Genomic DNA, 20,809 nt, shown 5'->3' with positions numbered 1-20,809 from the left:
ATATATATATATATAGATATATTAGATGCTTACTGAAAATCATCTTTCTTATTGTCTATTCGTCGCCGCAATTCTGGACTTGAATCATCGCTCTGTCTTTCCCTCCACCTCTCTGCCTTCTCCTTGATGCCCCCAACATGTTTGTAGCGCTGAAGCGGGCTGCTCTTTGAGTGGCTGGTGGAGTCATCATTACTGCCAACTTTTGGGTCCAGTGGGAGGGAGAGGGGTCTGTTGAGAGGGGGAGGGGATCCTCTGCCCTCTAGTTTCTCCCTGCTCCTGGACCTCGGTTGGTCCTGCTGGTTCCTGCTGGGGCTGAGCTCCACTTTGCTCTGCCTCTTTAAATCCTTTTTTGACAAGCTGTTATGTAAAAACGATGAAATCAGGACGACATGACAGCAATTGTATCCATAATATAAATGGTGATGGTTTACTATTGGTTTTAATTCTTTTCACACATCATTATCATGTGTATGTACATGGGTAACAAGAAATGTCTGCGCTATATAATAATTGGCCACCAGAGAGCACTGTCAATAAATTTTGTTCAATAGTAAAATGTATGCAGTGTAGTGCTCATCTTATCTAAAATTTAAGGGATTCTTATGTATGTTAACGTTATGTGTTTGTTTTATTGGCTCATAATATTGTCTTTGAATAATAGTCTACCTGCACACAGGCCCCTGAAGACAATATTCACTGCTAGATAAACACGCCTAATGCAAAATATGATATTGAGAGTGTGGAATAGGTAGGTGCTGTATTTTAGTCGGGTGGTGCACTTGAACATTGCACATTAGCCCAGTACACCAGTACCATTTTATGTTAACAAAATAGACACTATATTCACACTTTCAATTTCCAGGTGCTATAATACAAAGTGAGTTGCTTCTGTTTTAAAATCATGTTGCTTGTTTACATCCTTTAAAAACAAGTTAAACTCTACTAAAGTGACATTTTATTCCATTCCTACAATGAAAGGGCACTATATGTTTAGTGGTGTGTGTACCTGTCCCGTCCAGGCCGGGTTTTGGATGTCTTCTCGTCATCCTCTTGCTCATTCTGTGGCCTCTTCAGGGAACTCCTCCAGGCTGTCTGGATCACTGTAGCAGCTCGGTTTTGGTTCTCATAAAACTCACGCCAGCTCCTCTGAAAAACATCAGAAATCCTCCGTCAACTTCAGTTTGCTGTCATGTTCTTTATTTCTTCTTTGTAATATTTTATTTCTTATTTTTGCTGCGATACTTAGGAGGCACAGACTGACTTTCTACAACATTCTTGGAAATCTGTTAGGAGATGAATGTTTTTATTGTCTGGCAGTGTCCAATGAGGAGATTTTTATTCCATGTTATAGTGTTTTATATTATAAATGGTACCTGTATAATCATGGTGGCATCTCTCTTCTGCCGGAAGTGCAACCTTATCAGACAGGTGCGGAACCAGCGCTGCAGGATGACGATGTGACGCATCACTTCTTTGTTAAGAGTGTCTTGGAGCAGTTGCCTCTGCTTCTCCTTGAGAAACACCTGAGTAGTTGAAAGAGAGGCATACACATGATGATGTGTAATCTGCAGTATATTTCAGTACATGCATTACTGGTTATGTGACTTTTTGTACAGCATGAAATCTGCAATGACTTTTTAGTAAGTGACAGAGTTCTGTGATTCATGACATGTTCTCCTAAAAGTGAAAATAAAGCAGTTTCCAGGACTTTTCTTGATAATTTAGGACAGCACTTGCTCACAAACAGTCATATAATGTACTGGTAGGCTTAGAATTGATTTTAACTCCAAGTTTAAGTCGGATTTGTTAATGAACAAATTGCAGGTATGATACAGAATATTTACCTGTGTTTTTCCTATTTGATAGGTGGTCTTATCCAGCTTCATCCTATCAAACAGTTCCGTTATGTGCTCCGGCGTTCCTGTAGCTCCTTTAGGAAGCAACGTACGGAACTTCTCAACAAATTCCTGTAAGTGCAGATAAACTTTCTTCTCATTGACAGGTACAGAAAGGGAATATTTATATATACACACACATTATCAAATTATTTCTGTTAGAAAATGACTGAAATGTATATGTAAATTGCTGAATCACTGATAAATCATCTATTCAATAACTCTAAAGGGTCTCTGCAACCTTTATGATGTTTGACTTCAGAGGAGGTTCAGACTGTCGAGCTGTATTAATCAGAAGACCTCAATTTCTTCAAATACATTTGTTGGAAACTTGTTTCTAAAACTGTGTGTAGAGTTTTAGTTCCTAGCACCAGTATTTTAATAAAATACATTCATATAACTGTTGACCAGAGAGATTTTCTTTAATCATCAATTACCCACCTTAAATGTGTATTTGGCACTGTAGCCAGACTTCTGAATGTGAACCATCTGCAGGATGCCTGTGTGCTTTAGTTGTTTTAGCACAAGTTCATCATCAAAGTGCAGCTCCCTCTGTAAAAACAGAACATTTCCTGAAGTGACGAACTGTGTAACACACTCAAACATGTAGGACTACATTTACCAGGATGATTGTACAGACTCACAGATGATGTTACCTTATCAGCGTTGGTGCGAACGCAGAAGATAAAGAGAGGCTTGGCTTTTTCAATCGTCTCCATCAGCTTTCTGAGTGAGGCCTGTGAGATAAATACGCTCAGTGAGTGATGCTTGGTGTTGAAAACAGCCATTTGACAAGTTAGATTCAAGATTCAAGATTCAAGAAGCTTTATTTATCCCGAAGGAAATTACTGACTAAGCTAGAGACAGCATGCACTGGTGTTCGGCAATAAAAAATGTCCAAAAGTTTGTAATGTGCTAAACAAAAAAGTGGATACCAGAGAGTACAGCTTTACCTCAATACATTTTGACTTTAAATTTTGTTAAATAACTCAATTTCTTAAGCAAAAACTCGGGATACCTGAGTCTGAAACCTACTTATGTACTACAGTGAGTACACGTTCTATCATAAATATCTTTAAACATTTATCGGTAAAGGTTTCATTTGAAAATGTGTATCCACTATTGGAAACAATGGCACAATCCAAACTTTCCCTTTCACATGTATCTCATGATTTAAGTTGGACTTTGGTTAGTTTTATTTGACAAGCATAAAATGCACATAACAGTGCTTTTAAGAGGGTTATCACACACATTTACAAGCTGTCAAGGACTAAACATACAGTAAGATTTCAAAATTTTATATCCATTTAGTAACACAAATTAGGTCCCTAATTGTGAGGGAGTATTTCTTTATAGTCTGCTTAAAATGCCTCTTTGCTTCAATGAGTTTCAGAGATACTGGAAGTTTATTCCATTCAATTGCCGCCTTGTATAAAAAGGTATTTTTGCACTAAACACTTGAATTTAAAAAGTATAAAATCTGTTGAGCTGCATCTTGATACATTGCTGTGATAATCTCTGTTTACACTTTATCAGACACCACAATATATAACAGTAAACAAAAGGTACAGAGAGGACAAACCTGAAACTGAGAGCTGATTGTAGGGGGCTTTGTCTTCCGATGAGGGTGGAAGATGAATTTGCTGGTTCGGTCATGCGCGGTGAGACCGACAGTATGCTGGAGTGAGTGCAGATCCATGAGGTTCTGTTTATTAAAGCAGAAAGAAGTCTGTGAGCTTTCTGACTCCTAAAACAAAAGCACTTTGGATGGACACATGGATGAATGGAGGGATATACATAGGTTAACAGAATGGATGTGCATTAACTTTTAAGATGTACTAACAGCTATGTAGAAATAGAGGCACTGAGCTAAATCAACACTGCACCCATTACTAACACTTCACCTTTGGAATGAGCTGCTTCTGTCGACCGCTTCTACTTTTCCTGCAGAAATTACAGACAAAATGAGGCTCCATTTAACATACAGCTCTACAAATACAATGTGAGATGGCGAAGCATAACGTATGATGTTATGTTTAAGCTATGTTTAAACTAAAACCATATGGCCCACTTACTTTCTCTGTTCATAACTGACGAAGATGTCCTCAAATACGTCAAGAGGCAGTTCATCAGAGCGATCAAAGGAGAAATCCAGAGTCAGGCTGTTGCTGTAAACATCATAGTCGTAATTTAACTTCATCAGCAAAGAGTAAATTTTTAAGGTGAATTTGCTTTTTGAGATGCATGTTTACAAGTGTTAACTAATGTTGTTCACTCTTGGTCACCATTTTGTCTTTGAAAGATGTACACAAACTGAATATTATTCATGTTTCAGGAAACACTTTATGTCTGTCCATCACTTTTAGTCCTGTAACGGACTGAAACCACCGACTGTATGCTGGGAAAGACTCCAACCACTGTGAAATGAACTAAGACCTATTCATTACCTAAGGCAGCTATGACCACTAAGAGTTCTATGAAATCTCTAGTCATCACTGGCATCTAGACAGCATCAACATACCTGTGCCTCCATTTATAAAGGCCTTACTTTATAAGTTGTCGAGATATTTAACATCCTTAGTTGAGTTCCTCATTCCTCATACTGAACTGGGGAAGACTGGTTTCCGCTACTATATATATCTCACTACTGGAATGAGCTGCAACACAGCTTGAGGTTTCAAACACTCCTCTTACAGCTTTACAAGCTTAAATGTCTTTATTTTGTGATTGTTCTAATTAGTTAGTGTGATGTTTTTGTTGAGTGAGTGAATTGTTGTGATTTAGTTTATATGTAATGTGTTCAGAGGTCTCTCTTAACTACCCAACTACCTCACTAACTGATGAATATATTTGGTTGTATCACAATGAAAATCAAGTAAAAGTGGACTGACATAAGGGAGATATGTCAGTGCCAATACAGTCGGCTATGCACCAGTATAGTAAATTTACCTGGACAGTCTGTTCACAGCACTGCTGCTCATTCTCATGTCTTTGAGGGACTTGCGGGGGCTTTTTCTGCTAGCAACTGTGGTGACATACAATCATTAGAACATTTCTGGATGAAGCTGAAAATGCAGTTTGATTAGTAACCAAAGCTAAAGCTAAAAGATAAAAGATACCTACTCAATTCTGCCCGGTGGCGTCCCATGTTCTTGAATACTGTGAGAATGCGAATGGTGGCTCGGAGGACTCCCCATCTGAACAGTGCTTCTGGGCTGGAAGCAACCAAATGATGCAGGAACGACCGTCTACTGGTCCGTAGAAGGGACACGACTTCAGGACGCATGTGCTCTGTGTTTTTCTGTCGGAAATCCTAAATATTAAAGAAGAAGAATGAATCATGATTAACATGCTGCTTACTTTTATTCTTTCTGTAGTCATACAGGAGAGAAATCTGCGGTGCTACAGATCTTCATTACATGTATTCACCACTTTAAACTTCACACAGTGCAACACTAGTCTTCTTGTGGAGGGAGATGCATTAATCATTCACTTTGCTCACAGAGATTTTCAAGGATTTTCCCTCAGCGGCTTATCTAACAAGGCTACTGCAGAGCTCAACTATGTTGTAGTAGTCGAGCTGAATGGTGGAAAGTACAAACATTATCTACTTTATAGAATAAAGACGTTTGCAGTGTGGGAAACATACTCCACCTTAATGTGATATTTGACCCTCCCAGCAAAGTGTTGAATGACAAAAGTGAGCTCTGTTTTTGAAGAGGACACAAAGAATGGGTTTTCCTGATGCTGTTCCTTCAACTTGTCCAACAGGGTTTCATCTGTGGCCTGAGGGAGGCTGAAGAGAAGGACAGAATATCAATATCAACACATGTAGTAATGTAATATCTGGTAAAGAAACAAGACCGACTTTTTTAACTGAAAAAACTTTAAGGACAATATTAATTTGTTTGTTATAATATATATATATATATATATATATATATATATTATGTTATGTTATAGTTATGTTTGATATACATTTATATTTGATAATGCTGCAGTTTTGCTTTAAGGTCCAGTGAGTAGGATTTAATGGCATCTAGCAGTATAATTGGAGATTATAACTACCTCGCTTAACCCTCCTCTTCCAAGTGCAAAGGAGAAACTATGTTGGTGTGAAAAATGCCCGATCTAGTGGCAATGTTTGATTTGTCTGGTTTGGGCTACTGTAAAAACATTGCGTTTCAACATGGTGGCCTCCACAGAAGGCGACATGCATACGTAGATAAAAATGGCTCATTCAAGGGTAACAAAACACAACGATTTTTAATTTAATAAAAACATAGTTATGCATATTATATTATATTTCTTCCATTAAATCCTTCTAAATGTTACACACTGGACCTTTAAGGAAACCTAGGACAGACTCTTTAATTTAAGTTCAGCTAGATTTATTGTGAGTGATGACTGATTATTTATTGTTCAAGAAAGGAATTATTCCTCTTTTTTCACATCTTCATTTACATACAGTACAGTATATATTTCCACATATACCATTGCATGTTTAATGTGAGAAATGACAGCAGGAAAAACAAAGTTCACCTACTTGCTCTCCTTATCCAGCAGGTCAAAGAGCCCAGTTGACTTCTCCCTGATCAGCTGAATGCAGTCACTGTTGTCAGTGTAGCTGATGTTTTGCCAGGTGATGCCTTCTGACACATAAACCTCCTGGAATACATTTTATTAACAAATATGAATGATGGTGAATAAAAGTAAATCAATTTGTGTCAGTGGCACCAATGAAGAGATGTATGATTAAAAGCTAAAATAGTAACCATAGTGCCTGCAAGTTATAAGATTACTTAAAGCCAAGAAACACTAGAGTATATCTGCCTGTAAGCCATGAATTTTGACTTTTAAATTTGATTTAAATTCTAGATATTTTAAGACTTTTTGAGAGGAACTGAAAAAAGTGCCAAATAAAGAATGAACACAAACCACCCCTGAGTGTCTAAATGAAAAACACCTACTTGCTCAAGTTTAAAGATGTGCTGGTTGATGTAATACTGCAGTTTCTCATTGGTGTAGTTGATGCACAGCTGCTCAAAGCTGTTTGTCTGGAGGTTTTCGAATCCAAACATATCCAGGACACCAATGGTCAAACACTAAAAAAAAAAAAAGAAAACAACAACAACAAACAGAACAATTCATAATGAACATACAACAGGCAGCAAACAGGATTATGTAATTAATTGGCTATTTTAAGGCTGCAGATTTACTGCTAAACCTACAGTGTATATTTGATGAATAATGGAACTTTAATACGACTTCAGATACATGTGTTAACAGACATTTTATAGTTTTCAGTGCTTCAGAAATGCATTTAAAAACTAGTGGTGGAAAAATTCGATAATTTGTTAAATTTAAATATAATATAAGCTCTACATTTAAATTAACTTTTAAGTCAAAATTATGCAAACTATTGAAAACATTTTATCCTTGTCACTAAAGATTTAGGCCTCCTGCGGTCAATATAGCAGTTTTTTGCACTTAGTAGTAATAGTGCATCATGTGACTTACAGAGACTGACACCTCCATGTCTTTTCTATTGAGCATTGCATGGTTGATGTGAAGGAGGATCCAGTCAAACAGAGCACTGTATAAAGACTTGGCCATGGAGTCCCGCACTGTGGGGGCCTAAACGTGCAGAAACATCACAAAATTAGCAAATTATAACTTCAACTGAAATTAAAATACAGTGGTAATAACTTAAAATTTAATGCAAACCACAATACCAGACACAACTGAGTGTTACGCAGGATGAATATTAAATTTAAACTCAGTACCTCTTGTAGTGTGTACTGTGAATCCACGCTGGCATTGGCAGTCACTACTCTCCTCTTGGTCAAAGTCTTCACCAGTAGCTCCTTTTTCACCTACAAATAAACGGCAGTTCACAGTGATGCATTATTAGTCCACAAGAAAATCACTACTGACTACTGTATTTAACAAACAGAACAGGTTGAAACATGTTCGTTCTTAAGAGCTATTTTAGGTGTAGCAATGACGCAGTTAATCTCAAGGAATTGCTCTGCTCCCTGAGTAAAGGTAATGTGACTTTATCACAAGTACATAGTTTTGTTTAACTGGAACTCAACAGGAGATTCCTGATAATAAATCAAGATGATTTTTTAGCAGTGGGTATAAATGTATCACCGGTTAACATAATTAACATAATCCTCTGTTGCACTTTAGGTACGTACTTTGAGCAGGTCAGACAGAGTGGACAAAACTTCAGCAGGTCCGACCTCCAGGACTTCAGTGTCCTCTGACAGTGTGTACGTCACATTGCCCAGGTGCAGGATGGCAGACAGGATGGAGAATATGCTGCATAGTAGAAATACACACACACACACACACATACATAAACAGATGGCATACGTGTGTTTTTTAGGTGGAATTCAATTAACTAGCTATAATGGAGGTGATAACAGGTGATGTAACAACTGACTTCAATGCTTTTTCACTGTGTGTTCATCTGCTACAGGAATGAAGTAGATTGGGGCAGACACAGGAAACCATCAACCCCAATTATTTCCGTCTGAAATGCATAGACTGAATTTTTACTTGCTGTGTATCTTTAGTTGCACTGTTGAGTATATTTAGTGAAAGACAACAATGAACAATCAACAACAAATCTGACTGACATACTTCAAACCAGGCTTCAGTTTAGCAGTTTATTATCTATTCTGCTTTACTTCTTACGGACTGATAACTCACACTGTCATACATACTGAATACTGCACATTTGTATCTTTTCTTATCTCTATTAACTTTCTTTTTCTGTTTCTTTCAACCTTGTGAGCAGTTCGCCAGTTAGTGCATTTGTAACTGACAACAGTATCTGGTAGGCTAAACACTGCTGTGTAAACATATCAGTGTTGCCTTCTACAAAGCACATCTAGTACGGTAGAAGGAAACAGTATTATCTGTTTTTCTACATTCATGTAACTCATCAGCTACAGAAACATGCAGTACAAGAGTTACTGAGTTAGTTCAACCAACTGTAAATGTAAGAAAAAATATGCCTTAACACACTATTTGTATTTATTTCATGCACTTTACTCCGTGCACAACTGATTCTCCCCAGGATCTCTGTAACTGCATTAGAGGCGTTTGCTAAGAAATGCATGAACACCTTTATTAAATATGCAACATTAACATACATTGCTCTGTATACTTTAACAGTTACTGTGTCTTTAGTGTGGAACCAACCTAAACAGGTTAGAAACTATGCTGCTGTCGCTTTTATGTGCACGCTGTGTCCCGAGGCTGTCAAGCGCTCATCGACATGCTTGCTGCATAGTTTCTCCTGCTTGACTTGACAAGCTCTGACCTGTTAATGACACCAGTATAGAAAGCAGAAACTCTTCGATAGTGTTCAGTAGAATTACAAATTACTTTGCCTACCTACATTGTTTTTAGATTGGCACAGCTAACCGAGAGCTGTGCAGTGTCACTTTAAACACTGTAAACACTGTCTGAAAACAGTGAAATGTCACTGGCCCATGTCCAGCAAATATTTCTGTAATTCCTGGCTTTCTTTCCCCCTCTTAGAAGACCAAGTGCTGTACTGTTATAACATACATTCCTGAGACACTCATGGCATGTACTTTTGTGTCCTTGAAGTCATATTTCACATTTTTTTCCCTTCTGTTGACTATCCATAAAAAAGTAGATACAGGTACACTGGTTAGGTTGAGACCCTGCAGCATTCTGGTTGTGTTACATACTGTTTCTTGGTGGAAGCCAGGAAGCCAACCATCTCCATAGCTTGATGGAGCCTGTTGTACTCCTGCTCAAGTTTCTCCTCATCTAAGTGGAGGTCTTCCTGCAGAACAATAAGATATTGAGAGAAAGAGGGGGTAGCTATTAAGGACAGCCACAGAGGTGTGTGCATGGATACAGATAACACTGTTGATCTAAACACATAGTCAATAATGTAGAAACAAGATAAACTGAACCCTCTCTGAAAAATGAAACGCAACTTGTGTTTGTTGTGTTCATTTTTTAAGTTTTATGTAATTGCAGTTGTCTTCTATCTATAAAACACTTTTATTGTTATTTGAAAGCGTGCTCGTTAAATAAATTGGCATGACTATATTAGACGTTCAAGGTTGTATTCACATGTGAAATTGAGTTTCAAAAGTTGAAGACTTTGAAACTTAAAGGACAGTTTTGCATCTTGGGAAATACTCAATTAAACTTGCATGTCTGTGTGAGTGACAGTAAAGTATGCTGCACCTGACTAAACTAAAGAGCTTCATAAATACATTTTCTCATGTCCAAGAAAAGCAACAACAACAACAAAAACATGGAGTAGTTAGTTATGAGATTTAGTTGAGACTGCAGCTGGAGTGTATCATAAATTAAAAATCAAGAGCTACTAAAAACTGGATTTTGAATCAGAAACTGATGGGTGAAATTGCCGGTAGTTGGTCCATGTTGCATTGTCTACACTTACTGGTACACTCACTGGAAACCAGACAGAGACCAACCCTTTTAGGTGTTGTCAGGCCACACCAGACAAAAATAAACAGGACTAAACAGACAGAGGTATCAGTATGTAAACATGATCTTCAATTCTCAATATAATAAAATGATTTTGAGGGACAGCAGCTCCACTGTAAGCCTAGTTAGAGTGCAGTTTTACAGTTATACGAGAGTGTCTTTATTTCCAACACAGGGGAAACGTTGACACGCTATAATTTACTGTTGAGAAGTTTCTAGATATTGTGGGTCTGCTTCTATAAAACATCTACCACCGGTTTTCCCCATTTGATAACAGTAAATGACACACTCTCTTTTCTCTGTGAGTGCTGCTGTAAATGTGCGGATCAAAGGTACCTGCTTGAGGTAAAGATAATCTTGAGGCTTTAATAGATGAAACTCCTCCTGCTCGTCTTTGGACGCGCCCATCAGCAGATAGTAGAACACGTGGTAGTTCCTGTGGGTCACAGAGATCACAGAGGGCCGATACAGTCAATCAGGGCTCAGGCAAATTTCACGCTCTGTTGTTTACTCAACATTTCACTGCACACAGCACTGTAAAGGTGGTTAGGTTGATTCTCATCCAAAGTGAGCGAGTGTTGCCTGCTTATACTGGAGGTCAGGGTTCAGGTACAAACTTTATCATACAAAGTTTGTATCCGTGAAGTATTAATTTCCATGCCCAGACAGATCTTTTGTGGGGTTTTGTTATTACTTTATCAGATAGGACAGCTGAAGATAGACAGCAAAGGGCCACAGGTTGCATTGGAACCCATGGCCCCTGCTCGATGCATGATCAGGTGAGCTACCAGGACGCCCTAACAATGCCCAGATTTTGACAATAAAATGTGAATTAAGAAAGTTTCTGTGAGGATTTAAAATGTCTTCATCATACCTCTCACTCTTATCTCTGGACACCAGGCGGGACTTTTCAAGGAGGTACTTCTCAATAACCGCCCTGCAAGAAACACACAAGAACAGAATGTCAACAGAACCTTTGAAGCGTTGGCGGGGTTGCCAACATTGTTCCAGGATGACATAGGAAGCAAAATGAACCGTTAAATGAAACAAACATATCAACCAAAATAAACTGTTTTGATGCCTTACCCTCTGATGACACCACTCTCCAGATAGTTGAGCTGGATGAACTTCCCAAAGCGACTGGAGTTGTTATTCTCTGCAGTCCTGGCGTTGCCAAAAGCCTGTTTAAAACATAAGGTACATACGTTTTCACTAAAATAAACAGACAAATTTGTGGGCACGTTTCTCACAGACACTGGCACCCAGACCCAAACACTTTTAATGTTTGCAGAGCATATACCAAATAAATCAGTTTTACTTGTTGATGCATGGGACTGTTTCCATTAGCAACCTTATTGGTCATTAAAGAGCAAGTTGGTCTAACGCTGAACTAGAGCTACAACTAATAGTTATTTTCTTCATCAGTTAATCTGTCTTGGTTCATTAATCAATATTTGGTCTATAAAATGTCAGCAAATGGTGAAAAATGTTCATCACAACTCCCCAGAGCCCGTGTTGTTTTGTCTAAGCAACAGTGTAAAAGAGAAAGAAACCAGAGTATTAACATTTAAGAAGCTGGAACCTGAGAATTTTAGACCTTTTTTCCATAACATCTGTGAATGAATCAATATTAAGACAAATTAGATAATAATTGAAAACCATATTAGTATCTACTGCCTGACTGATGGGTTAGGGTTAGCGTTGCTCTTCTGGAAATCTAAATTGATTTTTGATGTTGTAATCTGCAATGCATTCTCAGTGTTTTCATCAATAATGCAGTTAAACCTGGAGACACATCTGTTATGAACATAGTTGAGTGGCCACAGGCCCTGAAAATAGAAGCACCATCAGGCAGCCTTTTGTTAAGTTTGTTAATAAAGCTTCTGAATAAACTGAGTGGAGTTTTACTCTCATTTAAAAACACAGTTCCTTCTTTAGTCTTTCTGCTCTGCTTATGTGAGTGCTCTTTTTATCTGTGTACCTAACATTATTACATTTCAATAAAAGATTTATTTCTCTTCTACACGGCCGACAGAGCAGAGCAAGAACAAGAAAACTACTACTGTTGCCCCAATATTGCGATTGGGTAAACAATAAATTAATCAGCTGGTGAGACCAACCACAGAAAACTATCTTAACAACTGATTTATTTATTATTCTAAATAATTCATCAAATAAAAACTGGCCACTGTTAGCTGGTTCCTGCAACTCAAAAATGTCCTTATCTGTTTCATATCATTATAAATTAAATACCTTAATTTTTCAACTGTTGTACAGACAAATTCATTTAAATAATCGTCGCCATCTTCTAGCCTAAACAACAGAAAAATAAACACACAAAGATAATCATTATTTGGAAACTTAAATGATTTCACAGTTGCATGGATTGTTATTCTGTGACTGGAGACAGTAACTAGGTTTCACTATCAACAACACAAATGACTCCACCCAGGCAAAGTCAGTGGGTATAATGACACTCATTTGCTGCAGCTGACTCTGGATCAGCTTCTACTTCCCAGGTTTGAACCTTTGGCACAGGAAAAGAAGAATCCAAACTGATCCTATATCAGCGTTTTATAAAAAGGTATGTTCCCACTCATTCCAGTGTGAGCTATGCTGAGGGGTCCTGTCTGAACAGGCCAGAGTAATGCCTACGCAGACAGCGAGCATGCTGTACTGATCACACGCTGGCAGGTAAAGCTCTGATTTGCTGGAATGTTCCTCCCCAGTGCACCTATGTAAATACAGTGAGCGAAACACACACGGCTTTCATTTTCAGCCAGACGGATCAAACTTATATAGATAAGCTGAATGCAATGTGGAAAGAATGAAAGGCACATAGAGAGAAGAGTGAAGATGGTATGTGGAACAGGGAGAGAAACAGGTGTCCCAGTTTTGGAGCTGGATCCTCTGAAGGATACTATCAGGAAGAGGGCCAGGCTGAACTTGCTCCTCTTTCCTAATAGAGACAAAAACTAATGATGTATTCAGGTAGACCCGGTCTGCTCGTAAAGTCAAAAGATTCCAAGTTTATTACCAGGAATTTGGCAGAGTTGGCAGAATACATTTATTTTAGAAACTGGTTTATTAAGAAAAGGTGTCAAATATTCTCAGAATTCCAGTTTCTCAAATGTTAGGATTTGCTTCTATGCTCTGTCTCATGAATAAAATTTAATATTTTTGGGTTGTCGAACAAAACAAGCAATTTGTAGAGAGATTTGGTAATTGCGATGAGCATCTTTCATTAATCAAACAAATAATCTATAGAAATAATCATTGACAATGAAAATCAGCCAGGCTGCTAAAAAGAACAAACAATAAAGTTTATGCCCAGCATCCTGCGTGGGCGCTTTCATTCTTCTAGTTTGTAACATTGCGAGACAGCTGGACTTGCCAGGCTTCAATCTATGTGTTTACCGGATCAATCAGCCGCCTTTAAGAACTACTGGCAGGGGGTGGACACTAGGTCTTACGCAGTGAGAAGACACTGTAGTGGAGACGATTTCTCAATTGAAGGAAGATAAAAAAAACGACACTGAAGGCTGGAACAGATGTTTTTGCTCTTCTCCCGACTGGCTTCGATAAGATGTTATATTGTTCTGTGATCTGATTGGCTGAAGATCGCTCATGATAAACGGTGATAGACAGTTGGTTCATCCAATCACCTGCAAAGTTATTTTTAAAAAATGCCTGCCCTTTTCCAAATAGTTTCCAACAACTACCTCCCAGATGGTTCTGTGTAACGAACCACCTGGGGCAATCAGGTTTGGTGATAGATGACCATTAAAAATGATGTGATCATGGGATTTTTCCTGACTTTGTGAGTTGCGAAGGGATCACCTGAACATTATATTAAACATCAAAACAGATTGTGGGATACTGGACGCTGCAAACAATATGTAACAGCTGTGTCCTAAAAATTCAGACATAAGAGGTTGAAACTGAAATAGAAAAGAGTTTAAAATATGAAAAATGGAGCCGAATTCCGCCTTGAAATGCAGACGTCAGAGAATCCATGATCCCCGACCTAAAACCCAACTGAACAAAGGGGAGTGAGAGGGGGGAGGAAGAGCGCATTTGTGTGAACAGGGTTTCAGCAGAGAGAAAGAAAGAGGGAGAATGGAGGTGATTTTTTACTTTGTTGTGTAGGTTTGCCAGCAGACCTGGCTGAGCCTGTTCTGACACGTTTCTACTCTCCTCCCCTTTCTCTGGTGTTCCCTCAAAGACAACGCCCTGCACATTCCCCCTGTGGAGCCCGGCTCTCAGCTTCCTGATCACCAACACCCAACGAAAAAAAACCCTTGAGCAAAACACTGTCTGACAAGTTCCCGCCATACTTAATGAGAGCAAGGTGCCATCACCTGCTGCCAACTGGATGCAGCTCTTTTCCTGATTTTAAAATAATAAAAAAAACCACATACAACATTGATATATTAACTGCTTACCACATTTTAAAAAAGGGGCATTGAATGCATGAGTCAGTGGCAGCGTGGTTTGCATCAGGGAGATTAAAAGCGTGTGCATTTCCCACTATATTGATGTGAAATGAGATAACATTGAATTAGCAGTTAACAAAGAGAAAGAAGTCACGCTTTTCTGATTTCAATAAAAAGGAATGAGTATGTAGGGGTGTGACTCATGTATGTTAAGGAAATCCCAAGTTAACAAAAGGCATTTAGGAAAGCAGCCAACCCCCACACAACAGATTAATACATCAACTGATTCTCATTACTACAGTCGCTATCTTGTCAGTATGTCTCCGCTTGGCCTCTATTGATATTCAGCTTTGGTGTAAACACTTGTGCAAGTTCTCCTCTGGTTTAACCTAAGGCTAACTGCCGGGCATGACCTCTGTCTTCACTGAGCTTGTTCCTTATTTATCCGGTTTAAAGAAAATAAAAAAATCACATTCCCTCCTCAAACTAAATCTCTGCATCTTTGAACGCCTATTAAGACAAGTGCACAACTGAATGCCAGAAAGATCAGTTAACAGGAAAAATACTTGCTGTTGCTTATTTCAAGGAGGAACTTGTTGGACTTGTTCAGAGGGAGAGAGGAAGAATCCATATTTAGAGATATTCTAACGAAAAGCTGGCCCCCGTGGGATTGTGTGTGTGTCTGTGGGTGTGTGAAAAGTAACTAACACAGCAGGCGAGGGTCCTTTGTGCAAAAGGTTATTGGTCTGTAGATACGACAGATAAACCGTCCACTTGTGCACTGATCTTCACACCTTCAGGTTCTAGAGAATTTCTACATATTGGTGCAGGAAGAAGATTGAAATGGTGCAAAGAGCCACAAGCAGAACTTCTGAAAACATGAATAAAACAACTCATTTGGTTTCACAATAGTGGATTTTAAACTTCCTGATTTGTCCTCAGGTTCTGAGCACTGAAAACAGGCTCCTAGTAAAAACAAAATAAAAGTAAGCACAAAGTTTGTGCTGTCCCAATGAGGCGGGTATTTCCATAAAAAACATGTTTGGCCTAGTTTCATGGCAGTTGCCGTTTGCACATTGTGTAACGTAACAGACGTCTGAAACAGAAAGCGCGCATCGCAGGGAAGTGTGGGCAAATGTGTCGTCTTGTTACTCATTGACACGCTTACTGTAGCACAACACCAGTGTTACAGCCAACAAAGAGGTATTTTAACCTATGTGTGAGAGTGAAACTGAGGTTATGTGGTAAATTCCCAGTTCACAGACACGGTTTTACTGTTTCTGATTTACAAATGTCTGAGTTTCAGATTATTTAAAAATACTACAAGTTCAGTGTGAACTATACAGAGTTTTGTCTTTTCCAAGCTGGTAAATGTCTGTGATCCTTTATGTTCTGTAATTTGTTGCATTTCCTCTTACAAATGAATGACTAACAAATCCCATAGAGCCCCTCATGATTTAGATTACGCAGCTGTTTTGTGGTTATTGCTGATTACACCAATGTTTCCAATGCAGGAAGTAAAAAACATATGAATCTGATACATACTTTCTGTATAAGAGGGAGTGTTTTTTTTTTTGACTTGCCACTTTCTGCTTTTGAATAGACGTGATTAACATGACTAAAAATAGATAATGAAACAAGAGGGGGCACTTTGTATAATGCAAATGCAAAGACACAAAACAAGGACACGTTCACATTAATCTGGTGATCAGCAAACTCATATCACCAAGTGAGGAAGGCAGAGTGTTGGTTCGTGACACATCACACGGTGCCAGGCAGATAATCGATCTCTAAATCAACTGAAAAAAGCAGCAGCATCATTTTGGGTTTCTTAAACAATGCACACGAGTTGGTTTCTGGTAGGGTGAAAGATAGCAACAGTGAGGGGCGTTTACAGTCACACCGATGTGCTCTCAGGGGCTCAAACTTCATCGAGTTATATTTCATGTCATTAGTTTGTTGATTACTGGAGGTGTCTGTCAGAAAATAGTGAAAAATATATATCACAATTTCTCCGGGGCCATATTGGTGACTTTAAATAGCTTGTTTTGTCCAACCAACAGTCCAAAAGAAACATAAAAATAGAATTTACAGTAATATTAAGCAGTAAAAACTCACATTTGATAACATTTTGGCAGTTTAGCTTGATAAATACAGACATTTTTCATTCTCTGGTTCCAGCTTTCTCTGTCTTATATCAATGTAAACTACATTTCTTTGGGTTTTCGACTGTTGAAACTGGAAGAAGCTGGAACACACAACATGTGAAGATGTCATGTTGGGCTCTGGGAAACTATGAAGGGACCATATGATGATAAACAAGAAAAAAATAATCATCGGATTAAAGTCAGTCATTCTGGAGAAAGATAGTTTTTTGATGGAGTCTCATTCCCAGGTTGTCGAATAACCATCTTTGGGTTATTGTGAATGAGAAACATACAAAGTGGCTGGAAAGAACCACACAACACAACAATTGACATTGTGGCCCCAGGTTGTCAAATACAGACACTTTGGATTGCTAAAGTGTCTGTATTTGACGCCCTGGGAATGACACTAATCAACTATCTTTCTCCAGAATGACTGCCTGACCCCACCTTTAATTGACTGGTTTGCACCTGAGGACTGTGCAAAAATACTCTTCATAATAAAGGGACGGCTTGACCTCTAAAAGAAGTAAAGACTTAGAATAAATAAATACATTTCCCAGCACCAGTGCAACATCTTCCCATTCTTTGTCTTGTCCAGTGTGTAGGATTTTGTGGCATCTAATAGTTCACCCTCCCCTTCCAAACTCGGAGGAGAAACTACGGAGGCCGGGAAACGCCTCTAACTAGAGCCAACGTTTGATTTGTCCTTTCTGGGCTACTGTAGAAACATGATGGACTCTGCTGTGTCAGTAGATATAAAAGGCTCATTCTAAAAGGTAACAGCAACTAAATAATTCCTATTTAAAGGTGATTATACACTAATGAAAACATAGTTATGTATATTATATCCCATGTCTGCCAATAGATCCTCCTAAATGTTACAAACTGGCCCTTTAAGTGATGAATCCTAACATCTGAGAACGTGGAACCGGACAAGGTTTGACAGTTTTGCACTAGATCTCCACCAGCATTAGATGTCTGGTGGCACAAACTCTTATTGCCTGAACAAAGTTAACGATGTTGAGCGCTACAACAGATGTGTGGGGGTGTCCAGCTTCACAGTAACCTACCTCTAGCACCGGGGCGGCCCCGAGGATGGTGCGAATCAACCCGCAGGAGTACATCTTCTGGCTGAGGGCGGTCAGGCAGTGGATGAGATAACTGCTGCTTTCAGTCTTCCCTGAGCCACTCTCGCCAGATATGACAATACACTGGTTGACCTTGCTGTTCAGCATGGCATGGAAGGCCACGTCTGCTATGGCGAATATATGAGGGCTTAGTTTGCCCAGCGGCTGGTTCTCGTACATCTTGACGTACTTGGGATTGTAGTAAACAGGCAGGAACTTATTGGGGTTCATGGCGATGAGGATGTTGCTGGCGTAGGTGTAGATTTTAAGCTTGTAGAAGCGCTGGCGTAAAGCCTTCAGGATACTCTCCTCGCTCACAGTTTGGAGGTTACAGAGGTCATCGTAGTCTCGGCCGCTTTCTACGTGTTGGCCTCCATTCTTGCCCTGCTGCTGCTGCAGGATGAAGTAGTACCCCTGGATCTGAGGGTGCCACTTCTGTGTCTTCGGTGGCCACAGCAGGACTCGTTCCAAAAGACAGTCCCCAGGCTCCAGCAACCTCTCCTCTCCTCCGCTCTCCCTGACCTCCAGCAGGACGTACTTATGGTCGGTGTCCAGGCCCAGAGTGACCACGGCATTGTGGATGACCGTCCTCGTAGTGTCCCCGCCGCTGACCTGCAGGGGACAGTAGGCGGCTGTGTCCAGGGGCAGCCTGGGGTAGATCTGCACAACACGGGCCTCTTCTTCCCGCTCAGGGGCCCCGGCTCCATCTGTAGTGCTCATCCTGATTTACAGATATACTGGGAGGCTTCAGCATACCTCACTGCCCACACTCTCTGCCAGCTCCCACTGCAGAAACACACACATAATGTCACCAAATGTCTCAAAATGAAGACAAACAGAGTAGAAATAAAGGTAAAAGTACAGGTTAATCTCAATTTGGACACTCATACTTTTTTTTTACAAAAACTTTTTTTTATATATAAAAAAAGCATAATTTCTTTTCATAAAAACATCTTTGTTTGCCTAGTTTCCCTGAACAAGTCGATCATTAACATTTCCTCTTCTTCCCAATCAAAATTCCCACATACACTTCCGTCCAGGTGACAAAAATGACTAACAGCAACAAACTCCAGCGGGATTAAAAATGTCAAAATAAATCTCACCTTTCCAGGAATAAAACACCAATTTCATCTTTAAAGAGCCGAAATACTCCTGAAAGCGAAGAAGAGAGGAAGCGTTGACGGACTCCAAACACAATTTAAAGAAGGAAAAAAAAATATATAAAGTTTCTTCACCTGAGCTTTCCAACAAAAAAGGTGAACCAAAGGAAACCAAAAATAAAAGCTTATTCACGGTTTTTAAATGGCGAAGGAGAAACTTTTCTCCAGCACTTCGGCGACGCTGTTGCTCGTAAATAAAATGACTTTGTTTCTTTTCTTGAGGAGGTTCAGCGTCTCCTCGGCGTCCTGGTCGAAAAACTTCAGGCTAATGTTACTTCCTAGATTATTTTCTCCACACACACACACACTCACTGACACACACGCACACACACCCGTCGATAATAAATAGATGTGTTTCCCTTCACTGACCTGAGAGATGTCACTCTTTAGCCAACAGGAGAGAAAACTGCTGAGAGAAAACACAAAAACATCACTGGACTTTATAAGAGAGAGAGAGAGAGAGAGAGAGACTTCCACAGGACCGAGGAGGAGAAGTTAATGCAGAGAGAAATACGAATGAGCAGTTTATTTCACTTCATCTGTTATTATGGTCGAGCTGTGTGGTTTGAGCGCCACCCAGTGGACGTTTGAGGTATTACAACCAATATCACATCTCACACACACACAGTCATGTTTATAAAGTTATGGATATTTCATATTATATTAAAATAATATAATAAAATAAACTGTACAATTAACTATATTAATTGACTGTATTTTTGGGGCTTTTATTGACTTTAATGGATAGTGATAGGAAATGGGGAGGTTGACACGCAGCAAAGGGCCACAGGTCTGATTATGATGAATTTTGAGCAGATTATTTCCAGTTTAGGGAAATTTTTATACAAATCTCTGTTTGCATTATGTATTTAATATAAAATAAACAAAAACAAAAGATTCAGTGTTTTCTTGTCCCAGACACTTGACCATTGTTCTATTAAAACATTTAATTAACATTTTACTTACACAGAAGTGACCTAAATGCTGAGATATTAGCCTTCTGTTTATTGTTCTCAAAATGTAAAAAAAAAAAGCTTAAAATTAGGAAGGCCGGCTCCCGACCCTCCATTAGGCTTTGGTGACCTTTAGTGAGGGTCCCGACCCCCAGGTTGGGAACCACTGCCTTAAAGGACCCCTTTTCTATCATTGATTCATAACTGACAATCTTAGACTAAGTGACATATGTTATAGATATTTCATATTATACTCAATTCACAACAGTAACAGTACAATTTTGATCAGATTATTTCCAATAAAAAGATACGTTTTCCTTATATTTGTAGGAACCTTTTATACAATTCTCTGTTTGTATTTTCCTTTTTTAAAAACAAAAAACTTTTTCTTCTCATTGTTTATTAGCCCTTTGCTTATTGTGACTGCATACTTTGTTAAATGAATGACTGAATATATTTTGTTTTCAGCTCTTCAATGTGAAGAAGTATAAAAAAACAGTGTAGAACTACAAAGTCCTACATTCAAAATGTTACTTGAGTAAAAATACAAATGATCATCAAAATGTTCTTTAAGTACCGT

General features: G+C 39.0%; 1 protein-coding gene across 1 annotated transcript in view; it reads right to left on the bottom strand.

The window, feature by feature from the left end:
• myo9b (myosin IXb) overlaps positions 1-19,754 on the bottom strand; it is a 29,352-nt gene extending 9,598 nt beyond the window's left edge. The window contains 23 exon segments of the mRNA XM_035671058.1: positions 34-357; positions 1,007-1,146; positions 1,374-1,523; positions 1,845-1,967; positions 2,337-2,447; positions 2,552-2,632; positions 3,478-3,600; positions 3,800-3,839; positions 3,971-4,063; positions 4,845-4,920; positions 5,019-5,208; positions 5,550-5,691; positions 6,442-6,563; positions 6,866-7,000; positions 7,416-7,532; positions 7,682-7,771; positions 8,099-8,222; positions 9,629-9,726; positions 10,743-10,842; positions 11,281-11,343; positions 11,493-11,587; positions 18,060-18,902; positions 19,646-19,754. Coding sequence (XP_035526951.1) covers positions 34-357; positions 1,007-1,146; positions 1,374-1,523; positions 1,845-1,967; positions 2,337-2,447; positions 2,552-2,632; positions 3,478-3,600; positions 3,800-3,839; positions 3,971-4,063; positions 4,845-4,920; positions 5,019-5,208; positions 5,550-5,691; positions 6,442-6,563; positions 6,866-7,000; positions 7,416-7,532; positions 7,682-7,771; positions 8,099-8,222; positions 9,629-9,726; positions 10,743-10,842; positions 11,281-11,343; positions 11,493-11,587; positions 18,060-18,836 — 3,314 coding nt within the window. The 5' untranslated portion in view covers positions 18,837-18,902; positions 19,646-19,754.
• Positions 19,755-20,809: the final 1,055 nt, after the last annotated feature.

Source organism: Morone saxatilis, unplaced genomic scaffold, assembly GCF_004916995.1.
Source record: "Morone saxatilis isolate NCDOM2014 unplaced genomic scaffold, NCSU_SB_2.0 Contig23, whole genome shotgun sequence".
Classification (NCBI taxonomy): Eukaryota; Metazoa; Chordata; class Actinopteri; family Moronidae; genus Morone; species Morone saxatilis.
The sequence above is the reverse complement of the archived record's forward strand: the minus strand, read 5'-3'. Positions and strand labels throughout refer to the sequence as shown.